This window comes from Camelus bactrianus, chromosome 17, assembly GCF_048773025.1.
Source record: "Camelus bactrianus isolate YW-2024 breed Bactrian camel chromosome 17, ASM4877302v1, whole genome shotgun sequence".
In the NCBI taxonomy this organism is placed as follows: Eukaryota; Metazoa; Chordata; class Mammalia; order Artiodactyla; family Camelidae; genus Camelus; species Camelus bactrianus.
Genome location: NC_133555.1, coordinates 23,847,886 through 23,860,754, shown reverse-complemented (window position 1 = coordinate 23,860,754; position 12,869 = coordinate 23,847,886). Strand labels below are relative to the sequence as shown.

General features: G+C 44.0%; 1 protein-coding gene across 7 annotated transcripts in view; it reads right to left on the bottom strand.

Moving 5' to 3' along the window:
- The window catches only part of CADPS (calcium dependent secretion activator), a 415,573-nt gene that overhangs the window by 160,742 nt on the left and 241,962 nt on the right, over positions 1 to 12,869 (bottom strand). For all 7 annotated transcript variants that reach the window (XM_074344558.1, XM_074344560.1, XM_074344559.1 and 4 more), the window contains exons 8-9: positions 12,691 to 12,830; positions 5,836 to 5,902 (exon numbers count right to left, since the gene is read on the bottom strand). In XM_074344558.1, the coding sequence (XP_074200659.1) occupies positions 5,836 to 5,902; positions 12,691 to 12,830 (207 nt within the window). The remainder of the gene's footprint in view (positions 1 to 5,835; positions 5,903 to 12,690; positions 12,831 to 12,869) is intronic.

Sequence of the window (12,869 nt, the reverse complement as noted above, 5' to 3'; positions counted from 1 at the left end):
GAAATAAAAGGGGGAGAGAAGAAACGATTTAGTTTTGAATGTTTCTAATGATTGCAAGTTTGGAGGAGCCTCAGATCTTCCAGAGCGCTTGAAGGGTGAGGGAACAGCAAGGGCTTGGGAGCTTGCTGAGACTTTTTTTTTTAAAGCTTCCACGAGACATTAATCGGTGAAAGCTATTCCCAAGGAAATGCATGCTTCCCTGCCACAGGAGAATTCTGTTTAAATACTGAGATAGTGAAAGCTGTTGTCATAATGGCACGGTAGAGCCTGGAATACATGTTAGACGTTAAGAGGGTCAGCCAGCCTTGCCAGAGAGGCTGGATTACACACCAGAAAACAGATCAAGTGATCTCAGTGACCAGGAGACACCTGAAAATGCACTTCGGAGCTTAAAGAACTACACCTTTTACATCTTTGGAATTTTCAGCTGGTAGGCACTTTCTCATGTGAGAAGGGCTGATGGGACTTCTAAGGGTACAAACCTTTTTATTTTCTGGGTGGCTGGACCTCAGATACACAGGGAACCATTTAGCTCATTTCCAACCACTTTCTGAATGAAGAAAAGGTTTGAAATAATGTTTCATAAAGTGTGGGCTGAGGCCATCTTCATTAGAGTGAGTGTGTGTGTGTGTGTGTGTGTGTGTATGTGTAAGGGGGGTAGGTTATAGAAATGCCACTAAATCAAACCAATTGAATCACAATCTCAGGTCAAGGTGGGCTTCAGGAATCTATACTGTTCATAGTTGTCTCAGATATTTCCTAATGCATATTAAAGTCTGAGTACCACTATTTTAACATATAGGAACTGTCTGGCAACTTCAGGGTTGCCCTGTGTCTCAATTATATTTAGCAACTAGAGTCTAGTGGGAGGCAGACATTAATCACGTTATCTCAGAAATGTGTAACCTTAATGGTGGTAAGTGTGCCAAAGAGAGATAAATGGTACTGTGAGAGCTTGGGGATTTGGTCCAGTTCGGTGGTCAGGGAAGTTTTTTGAGGAAGCATTGACTGAACCAAGACTTGAGGTTAGAGAAAAATTTTATGAGGTGAAGCACACAATTCCCGGGGACTAAGGACCATTTTTAATGTGATGTGGTAGTGAAGGAAGGATCGCCGAGTCTAAATCCCAGACTCCTGGTTAACACGGACATGAAGGCAGAGCAAAGAGAGAACAGGTTTTGTAGCTATCAATACCGAGATTTTGATTCTCAGATGATTTTCTAGCTGTGTGACCCGGGGCAGTTCAGTTAACGGTGCTGGGAATCCGTTTTATTATCTTAAAATGGAGATGATGGTAACATCTGTAGGACATATTTTATGTTTGTATGCAGAGCATTCATTTGCCTCTGATGATAACTGAAGTCTGATTTTCCCACTGCCAGCCAGTATGGTGTATGCCAATAAGGCTAACCGTGCCTCGAGCTGGAGGCAGGATGGGTGGAATGTGTGGTCCAGGCCTGGCCAATCAGCATCGTATCTCCTTAGCTGCAGTGATTGGTGCAGGGACGGGCACGTGACCACATCAGGCCAATGAAAACTCAATCGGGGCTTCTGCTAAAACTGGTGGGAATAAAAAGCTGCCTTTCCTCTGGAGCTGCTAACCTGTTTTCAGCCCTGACCTTTCAGAGCCCACTGCATGGAGAGCGCTTGCTTGAAGGTGAAGCCAGCTTTGAGGAAAGCATAGTCAAGAGATAATATAGATAGAACAACCAAGTTTTAATGACTTTGTTTAAACTCTGGACCTGGTCACGCTAGAAAACTCTCCAGTGGATTACTAATTTAATTAACTAACCAATATAATGCTTCCTCTTCTAAAACTTAAGCTACTTTGGGTTGATGGTTGTCATTTATAAACAGAATATAAATATAAATGCCCTTTAGGGCAGTTGTGAAGTTGGACAGAGAGAAGGAACATTCCTTCAGAGTTACGAATCATTCACTGACTTCAGTGTCTTACAGTTCACTTTCACAGTTAGCTTATTTTAATATTGTTGTCTAGGTGACAACGGCTGTGTTATGAAGTATTTTACATTATTAGACAATATCTTATCTCATTCAGATTTAGATTTCTTTGAAAGCTGAAACAGTCAGAACTTGGGCGCATTGTATTACCTGGAGGGATTCAGAAAGAGGATATGGATTTAGGGACCACGCTGGTTCTGACTGATGCAGAAGCACATTGTGAATGCATACATCTCCTTAAGCACAGTCTCAACGGAGTGCTTGGACTCATGGAAGACATCTGGAATTACAAGACCTGGGTTGGGTTTCACATTGGCTGCCTATGAGCCATCGACCTTGGGCAAGTCATTTAACCAGCCTCAGCCTCACAGTTTCCTCCAGTGTGAATGGGGATAAGACTTGCCCTTGTGACAGTACAGAAAGGCTGTGAGGACCAGTTTGCAAACTCTGAGAAGCCAGATAAATACAAGCAGTTATGAGCATCACTGGAGGAACCACAGAACACTGTGGCTCATTTGTATGATGCTAAGAGGGGGAAAAATATCTCAGAAGGTACTTTGGCTGAAGACCAGTTAAAAACTGATTTTAATGAGAAGTCTTTGGGGTGTAGAAGAAAAACATTTTAAAATTAAAAAGATGATAGAGGTGAGGCTTTCTAACCTGGTCTGGATGAGTTGGCCATTTCCACTCCACCCCGTACACATCCAAGGTGGGGGGCTCGTGGTGGAGCTCCGTGGAACTGTCACCTTCATCATTAGCACTTGCTTGGTCGCAGTTCCTAACAATGGTAATCAACAAGCTTGGTCCTTACTGTGGCCCCTGGGGTTTGGAATGAGTTTGCTCATCCCTGTCTGGACTCAGGATGCTGGGGACCCATTCCCCCTTACTCCTTGTGTCTGCAGCCATGTTCACAGGGCATATATTGGAATTTCAAGGAACACAGCTAAGAGGCTTTGTCATGTCATTTGCACATAACCATCTGTTTAGCTCCTCTGATGCTCAGTACCTTGGAGAACATAAACTCTGAGAGCATGTGGTCTAGAGGGAATGGAAGTCTTCTGTTTAAAAGGGACAATGACCTCTGGGGCAGTGTTTCTCCAAAGGTGGTCTCTGGGCCACCTGCTTCACTATCTCCTGGGCTGCTGTTCAACATCCTGAATCCTGAGCTCCACCTCAGAATCTTCTCTGCACCAGAAGCTTCGGAATGGTCCTTGGGATCTGCATTTTAAACAACACCTCAGTGCAGGCGGTCCAGACCCATACTTGGAGGGCACCGGGTAGGGACACTGCAGTCTTTGACACAGAAACACCTGCAACTGCTTTATTCCCTTCAGAGCCGGCGGGGCAGGCTCCAGCCACGTCCATTAGAATTTTAGCTTCCATCCTCCAATGTGGGAATTGCTGCTTTGGCTTAACGCCCCCTAAGGGGGGCCTTTGTCTCTGGTTCGTAGGAAGCCCATTTACAATCTATCCGTGGATCCCCAAGGGAGTAGCTCTAAAAGGAAATCTCACTAAGAGAGAATGTAACAGTTCTGCGTTACAGACAAAAATGTAGATTCCGTGTGTGTGTGTGTATGTGTGTGTGTGTGTGTGTATGTGTGTGTGTGTGTATGTGTGTGTGTGTGTGAGAGAGAGAGAGAGAGAGAGAGATAGACAGACAGACAGGCAGGCAGGCAGGCAGGCAGATAGGGGTGGCAAAAAAGAGATGACTTTTGAGGAGAATAATGTAGGATGTGTTCTATCTTTAGGCTTTCCAAACAATTTTCCTTATATTAAATCTAACGGAATTCATAGTTGTGTTGGAAATTATGTGTTGCCAGCTCTCTCTCTAAAAAAAACTCTCCATGAGACCTAACGTCTAAATGAAAGGAACAATGAGTAAGTCACTTGGGTGGCCGTGCTTTCTGGGTGGTGGTTGCACACCGACTTCCACGCAGATCCCGCTGGGGCTGCAGGGAGACGGGGTGGGGGGGCAGCCTGGGGGGCAATGTGCCTCCTTCCCCAGCATCCTCACCTTTTCCCCACATTTGACCAGACTGGTCCTCCTGATTTTACTTCTGCATTTTCATTTTCAGTGGAAGGGTGTGGCGGCTAAAAAGAAACTGAAAATCCTTTGTATGGACGACTGCATTCAACACTGCAGGCAGGGGCTGGGCGCCAACTGTCCCTGCTTGGACGGCCACCTTTCTCTTCAGGCAACTTGGGACATTTTTTTGCTTCTTCTGAATTGGGCCGGGACTCGGGGGCCGTGACCTTTTCTCCTGCAACTCTGTTGGCCTTGGGGTTGTTCCGGAGGGGGTAAGTTTTTTCCTTTATCATTCTGATAAAGCGCCTGGAAATGGGATCACTGGGGACAGTGGAGATGAAAGAATGTGTAGAATCCAGAAATAACGCGGTATTTTCTAGGCAGGCCGCCAAAATTGCTTTTAGACGTTGTCGTGGTGAACAGGACAAAAGGCAACAGAAGACCTGAGTTCTCATTCTGGCTCCTCTGTCACCTTTGTGATGGTGGCACTGTCCTATTCCCTCTGTAGGCCACAGAAGTTGTTCAGGGTGGAAATGGATTTGGGTTGAAACAGAAGGTTTAATTTGGTGGGGGGGAGGCGGTGGTCTATGTACCCAGTGCATCTCAACAGCACATTAAAATTAATGAGAGTCACATGTATATGAAACAGCTCATGAAACCCTTGTATGGAAGGTGCTGAGCTTCAGACGGGCTTTGTACGCCCTTTTATGATTTTCAGAAGTGAGTACAAGCGTGCTTTGTAGCAACAGAATGGTTCTTCTCCTGGTAGACGGTGGAAGCCCTAACACGTCTGTGTTCCAGGCACACTGCCTAAAACAATCACTCTCTTCTTTTTGGTTCAGTACATATCACATAGACCTGGCTTCGCTAATATTTTCAGCACAATTCGTCTTTTTTTTTTTTTCCCCTGAAGAGTTTTTTTCCTCCCCTAGAATCTCCCCCAAAGTAAGAGGTCAGCTCCATCCCCCTGAGTCCTTTGTCATGTCAAACATACTCAGAGAAAAGTCTTGGTCTCCTGGCTCCCTGAGTCGGGGGAGAAGCTCCATATCATAAGACAAGGCCACTTGTCCCCCTTCCTCTGGGAAGGTGCCACCAGCCACTCTCCGGGCCATAGATTTTTTTTCCTCTCTCAGAACCACTGGAAGCAATGCCCGAGCTCTTCCTCTCTCTCTTCCTTTTCCTTCTTTCTTCCACCAAACATTTCCCGAATGCCCACGTCAGACACCCAGCTGGAGGATGTGCACGTGTGTGGTGGGGGAATGAGGGATGCAACGGGCCCTGAAACAGCACATCGTCTATCGAGGGAGGCCAGGCAGACCCACAGGGGATTTTGAGACAGGCTGCAGTGCCAGGTGAGCAGCATGGAAAGGGGAGAACCACGCGTAATCTAGCACTGCCTCTTTGGATGTATCCCGTCTCTCCATCTAAATGCTCTCTCTAGAGGGGATACCAGCTGTTTCTGCCTGCCCAGCATCCATTTCTTTTCCTGGTAATGGCATCCTGATTTTGTACTGGACGCAGCTCAGTGGCACCGTGAATCAAAGTGCCTGGCCCCGTCCTGTGAAAAGTTGGGTGTGTGACACGAGCTGGACCAATCTAATTCCCTCTCAGATCTGGCCCTAGAGATGCACGGAGAGAAAATAGAGAGAAATCTAGAGAGTCCTCTCCATTCTGGGTAGAGAGAAATTTAGAGATTGCATGGGTATCCAATATATAAAAATTCACTGAGTTACACGCTGGAGCTTTGTGCACATAATATAAGTCACACCAATTAAAAACATTAATTAATTCAATCGAACCTTTAAAAATGGTGGCTCTTAAGAACGATATTAGAGTTGAAAAGTTACCTGCACCAGTACAAAAAATCTCTTCTTCCATCTCTTCCAGACATTCTTACCGATGGCCCATAAATACCTAAAGAAAAGAAAAAAGAGGTGCATTAATGCCGGAGCGCGTGCACGGTGTAATTCACTTTACCATGGAGCTGGGTGCTTGTATAAAGGAAATACACACAGCTCAGGAACAGAAAGCAGATACAGGACTGTGTGGCTGAGGATAAGTGACAGCCAGCAGGGTGTACCTCCACTTAGAGGAATTGTGATCCATCATCAGACTTGACTCAGAGTCCTTGACTGATTCTGGAAAGCACTTTGGAAAATGTTACACTGCACCTTAATTGGCCTATGTGCTAAAAGTGTTTTAGGTAGGGGAACTCCTGAAAGCTGTCGCACAAGAGAGAGAGAGAAAAAAAAAAGAGTGCTAAATCTCACAACTCCAACTCTTTCACGTCTCGTCAAGTCTCATTCGGGAAAACCTTCCCTCGTTTACTTCTGCTGTAATTCTGGCAAATGCAGGTGTATTACAGAAGAGGTTTCAAGTCGACACAGGAAGTCCTCCCTACACCCTTCCCCGTCCCCAAATGCTCTTCTGTGGATGGGAAGGAATCTTTATAGAGAATTTTTTTTTTTTTTTTTAAAAAGGAAGGGTTAAGAACTACAGAGGCACACCTCAAAGCTGGCTGGAGACTTTATGATCAGTGTTACTAATTCATTTGTGAATTATCCCACTGGCCTTACAGACTGTTACGTGTTGAACCGGCAGTGATTGAGGAAGTGAGGCGGGTGGTTCTCAGGCTCCACTGGACCAAGTGAGGAGAGATCTGGTCAAACTCAAATCCATTCAAATCCTCGAGTTCTCAAACTGGCTTTACCTGCTATCAAATACCAACTGGACAACTTCCAAATCCCTACTTCACCTGGAGTCAGACAGAATTTCCACTTTGGAACATAATGAAGTATGCACCTAGTTAAATGTCAACTGTTTCACAAATTGCAGAGGCTTGTAGGAGTGGCTGGTGGTCAGAGTGCTCAGACCTTGGAACCAGAAACCCAAGTCACCTGGGTCCTTCTGCTTCCTCGTGCTTATTCCTCAGCCGCCAAGTGCAGGTGATTTTTTTTTTTTTTTTTTTACCTCCTGCAGAGTTTCTCACTCTGCTCTATCTTTCTACCTCACATCTCCACTTCTTCAGTCCCAGCCCACATTTTACCGCCAGGGACAACTATAGGCGGACTTCTAAATGGGTCTCAGGGACAGCAGAATGATTTTCATCCTCCTCCTGGCCGTGAGATGGACCCTACCATCTGCAAATTCTAGCATGCTTTCCCCTGATGAAACCCCTTCAGTGGGTCCCCCTGTCGACATGAAGGGAGCCCCCAAGGTTGGCCATTTACCCTGCACTTTCATTACTTAACCCAAATCTGTCCACCTATCCTATGATTTACTGGACATTTTTCTTTGAATTAATGTAACACAGATAAATGTATTTTGAAAGGAAACTTTATAGTAATTCAGTTTCTGCACCTGATAGCATCTTAATTCCTGACCACACCATGAAGGTTCATATTCCCATAGCTTTATACATGTTATGCTGTCTAGAATGCCTTCTCCCTACTCCTTATGTGAGAATTCACATTCTTCCTTAAGTGTAAACCCTGGACCATCACAGTTGGTAATGAGGCAGAATTCTTTTTTCTGTTCTTTTTTGCCAGTAATTTTTCATGAGATTTTTTTCCAAAAAAAAGCAGCCACAATAAGACCAAAATCGTTATTCCTACTAGGATGCTTTCCTCCCTTCCTTGGGAAATGAAAGAGATTAAGGAGAGTGCTAATATTCCAGACGCCCCAGGCTTCCTTCTTGCATCAGCTCAGCAGGAAGTAGGGTGGACTGAGGAAAGGTGTGAAGTATGGATGAAAGCAAATGACATCCATGAGGGAAACCACACCATCGTCAGCTCTTCTGTGGCTGCGGCGCCTATCATGTATCAGATCTGATTCTAAATGCTTTACATTTATCAACTTATTGAACCCCCACAGCAATCCTCGAGGCAAACGCTATCATTACCTCCAATTTTCTACTGAACAAAATGATGTCCAGAGAGGATTACGTTCTAGGCAATTGACCTGACTGGCATGTATATATAACAATACAATGAAGAAGATAAAATGGAATCATAAAAATATTCAGTTATTTCAAAAGAAGGCAGAAAAAGAGGAAAAAGGGAATAAAGATCAAACGGGATCAACAGAGAACAAACAAGATCACAAAAAGCAATTTAATGTAAACTTAGCTCTATCAACAATCACATTAAATAGAAATAGGCTAAACACCCCAATTAAAAGGCACAGATCTTCAAGTTGTATTTAAAAAGCTAGATTCAACTGTATGCTCCCTGCAAGAAATGCACTTTAAATCTAAAGACACAAATAGGTTAAAAAAAAAAAAAAAGGATGGAAAAGGATTTATGATGCTAAAATTAGTTTTTTAAAAATCTGGAGTGGCTATATTTATTACTGTCATGCAAAATAAATTTAAGGGCCAAGGCTATTACCAGGGATAGAGAAGATCATTTTATAATGATAAAGGGATCAATTCATCAAGAAGACAAGGTAACCTTAAATGTTTATGCATCTAACAACAGAGCTTCAAAATAGATGATGCAAAGATAGACAGAACTTTAAGAAGAAACACACAAATCCACAATTATTGTCAGAGATTTCAATACTTCTCAATAATTTATAGAAAGCCAGTAAAAATTTAGAAGATTTAAACAACAGTATCAACTAACTTGATCTAATTGACAGTTATGAAAAATAAGTCGCCAGGGGAAATAAAATGGAATCTCCAAAATGCTCTAGGTAGTTCTGTTTGAGTCTGTGCCAGTATGAGTGGCGTCTTAGAGACTTAGGGGGAGGAGAGGAGAGTGTGATGGTTTTGAAGAACAAGAAGTCTGCAGCAGAGGTGCAGTTAAGGAGATAGAAGAGGAAAGGGGATTTTAAGAAGCATGGCTAAGTTTTAGAAGCTATATTCCCTTTAAGGTTTTTAAAACATAAATGAAAAATCAGAATTGTTCTAAATTGCTCCTGCTTGGTGGACTGTGGTTCATTGGACGAATCCAAAGTGGAGCCACGGGAAGCTCCGTATTTTATTCAAGTTTCAGGTCCTCAGTCAAGTTAATTTCTTTCATTTCAAACTGCAGGAAATAACACAATTCTCGACCTGGCTCCGATGCTGACTCTGACTTGGGACAAGTGTGTTCACCAGGCTAAGCCTTAGTTTGCCTATTTGTAAAGTGAAGATTCATTCATTCACATTCATTTAGCAACAATTAATTTATTGGACTTCTACTACATGGCAGGTCCTGTATGAACTACTTTGAAGAAGGGAGACAAATGCCCCTGCTGACAAGGAACTCCAAGTCCAGTGGGGAAATAGGTAACAAAAAAATAAAGAAATATATGGTATGTGAGATGACGATGGGTGCTCTGGTGAAAATAAAACACAGTAACAGAGAGACAGGACAGAGGTGGGCCAGGAAAGGCATTCTGATAAGATGCAGAGACATGCAGAAATTAAGCTGAGTTGTATGGACATCTGGGTGAGGCAGAAGGGACACTCAAGGCAGGAAACAGTGGGGACAAGGGCCCAGAAGTGGGGATCCACTTGAAGTCTTTGGTGAAGAACAAGGAGGCCCATGAGGCTGGAGCAGTGATCAAGGTCAGATCGGTAGAAGAGTCCTCATCAGTCAGGGCCTTGTAGCCAAGGAAACAACACTGACTTTTATTTTGAATGAGAAGGGGAATCGGTGCAGGTCTTCCGGCATTCGAGTGGCAGGATCTGACTTGCGCTTAAAAAGAAAGAATTACTCTGGCTTCAGCATGGGAAATAGACCACAGAGGGGCGAGCACAGCATTCGGGGAACTGCTTGCCAGGCAAGTGCCACAGGTGAGGAGGGGAAGTGAGGGAGGCCTGGACTCAAATGGTGATGCGGACGTAGTGATGAGAGGTTGAACTCCAGATTCACCTTGAAGGTGGAGTGAAGAGAATTTGACAGTGGTTGAGATGAGGGGTGTGAGAGAGAGAGAAATGGCAGAGATGATGCCAAAGATGGTCTTAGTAACTGGGTGAAGGGCGAGGCCACCAATTAAGATGGAAGGATAATAATACCGAACCCTTGGGAGGCTGTTTCAGGGATACAGTGAGACAATGTATGTGAATGCAGTTCTTGAACTTGAAAACACTGTATAGACAGAAAAGATGAAAAATTAGAAAGCCACTGAGGAGTTGCTCATTCTCAAATATCCCCAGTACTCATGTCTTAAGGCCAAAAAGCAGTGTTGATTTGCTCACCGACATTCTTCTATTCAATAAAGAAAGTTACTCTGATTGGCCCAGTGGCTCATTCTAGGAACCACAGTCCGCCAACAATGAGTAATTCACAGTAACTCCGATGTTTCCTTTGGGTCTTAATAAACAGTAAAAGTGGTTACAATTTGTAAGTTCAGCCAAGTTTCTTAAAAATTCCTTTCTCCCTCTCATTCTCTAAGCCGTGACACAGTTCTGATCGGTCTAGCCTCCTTCCCCACACACTAGGGCTTCAGAAAGCTATTTTAAGCTTACATGAAAAAAGAACGTAGTCCACAAACATTTTTGTTTTCCTTGAATCCTCCCTCGGGCAGCTAAGGTTGGCTACCCCTGATGTGGGCCATAGTGGGTCTGACAACGTTGTTAAGACATCCACTGTCCACTCTTTAGAACACTCTATGCCCCCCTGGTGTATCTCCTGGCAGGAGTAACTTTTAAATGGCAGCCCGCTAAAATGAAATAGCTGGGGTCAGGGGAGGCTGTCAGAAGTGAGTTACAGACTTCTTCTGTCATCTGGAGGGTCAAGGTGGTGGGAAAGATGTTTATAGTTTTATAAAAGCATCAAAAGAAAAATTATTTACTCCAGATCAGTTAGTTCAGTTGCCAACAGAGAAATGAAGAGGAGGTGGGAAATGGGAATTTGTCCAGTGAGAAAAATAATACCCGAGTCAAGTGTTTTCTGAGGGGATTAACTGATGGAGTATTTGTAAAATGGTGCTTCAAAGGGGCTGGAAAGTGGGTTGAGCTACTGATGCTTTTAAGGGAGTTTTTTTTTTTTTTTTAAAGCAAATTTAAAGACAGAGATATTCATTCATATTTTTGTTTCTCTTTTCTTGTCTGCTCTACCCTCCTCATTTTCCCCTCTTTCCCTCTGTCCGGCTCACTCAGGCTCTGGTTCCTTTAGCAAATATTTACTGGGTATTTTGTGAGCCAGTGTTTTGCTTAAGACACGTAATCTGTCCCATTTAACGTTTTTGGAATATACATCAGGAATATGATAAGAAGGAAGGAAAGCTGACCTTAGAAACACTGCTTGAACGTTTTCTTGAGATGCTAATGTAACTGAGGCAAAGATGTCTGCCCGGCGTCACAGACGGGTGGTAAAGGACAGAGTGTGTACCCGGGGCTTGGCTCACTCCCGCACAGCCCTCACATGGCCACCGGTCAAAGAGCTTTGCCATAATCCCATCTCAAACTCTGGGAATAGTTTGCCCTCAAGACAATGCGATGGAAATCCTCCCAATCCAAGCCAGAGCTCAGGTCCAGGACCAGGTCTCTAGTTTATGGGAAACCTTTGCTGCCTCTGGAGTTCCCCATGCCTGACCCCTTCCAGTGACATGACTGGTAAGAATCAGTCTTTCACGTGACCCTTGAGCTTTCTCTGTTCGCTAGAACTCTGAGGCACCGAGTCCAGAGTGCCATTCTTTACTCTCGGACCGCACGCTGCCGTGGTCTGCTCATCTGATGGCACGTGTACTTCCCATCCTGATCACACCCTCCCGGACCTCTCCTGGGCTTCTGTTCAAATCTGTCTGAATCAGTGGCTAGTCCCTGGTATTGCGTTTCTGAATTCCCCACACCTCGGGCACATAATCAATCCTCAGGGTTCACGTCAGCTTTATCACTTTAAACCCTCTCAAAAACACACACACTCCCAAAGAGATTAAGGACACATTTCTCCTAACCTGAGGGGTCAAGCAGAATGATAGCTTGTTGGCAAATGGTACCTGCAGGACCCTTGGGAAGCAATCCATTCCCTTCTATTGGTTAAACATTCCCCTACTCAGAGTTAAGTGATTGCATTTTCTGAGATAGGCCCAAGCAATTGAGTTTAATAGGTGATGGGGCTTTAGCATATGCCCAGCTGTCAATACACATTTCCTGTACAAACCATTGTTTGAGCTGCAAAATAAAACTATATTTTACCTTTTTTTTTTTTATCCTACTTTAAATTACTCAATTGGTCATTCCTCTCAAACCTTAAGAAACGGAAGACAATGATAAATGTTCTATTTTGGGGTCACTGAACGCTATGCTGAACACGAAAACTAATTCAATGTGATCTGATTGTTTGACGGTCGCCTAGGGCAACCGCTCACACCTCCTGGATGTGGTTGTTAATGAAGGTGTGAGTGCGTGATGCGGAGAGCCTGAAAGATCTGGATGCCTTTAAGAAGGTATGTGAAGCCAATAACACCCCCCTAAACCAGAGTCACCCAGCACGCTTCTAGGAAAGTTCTGAATTGTACTGAAAATTCTATTAGAAAAGGAGAAGGCGATGACTCTCTCTTGACAATTTAGCAACAATGCAAACGCAGTAATCCTAAGAACTGAGGAAGCTTATAGTAAATATCAAAGCCATGTATTTCAATGATCTCTCATATATTTCTTTCTATTTTCTTCCATGTAGATTTCTGAAGATCATTAAAAAAATTTTTTTTTTTTTAAAGAAAGGAATGGAGGTGTGCCCCAAATTACCACTCGGAGGAGGAACACTCACCCAGAATGCTTCATATTTTGAGGCTTATCCATTCGGACGGCAAGTTTGATTTTGAGGTCTTGATCAGGGCAGTTTTTCGAGACGGTCATTTTGTGCCACTCTGACTGCTTGGGGCTGTTTGGGGTGGGGTGGAGAATAACCTGCGGGGGGAAGAAAGGACGATCATCTTAGCCAGAAAG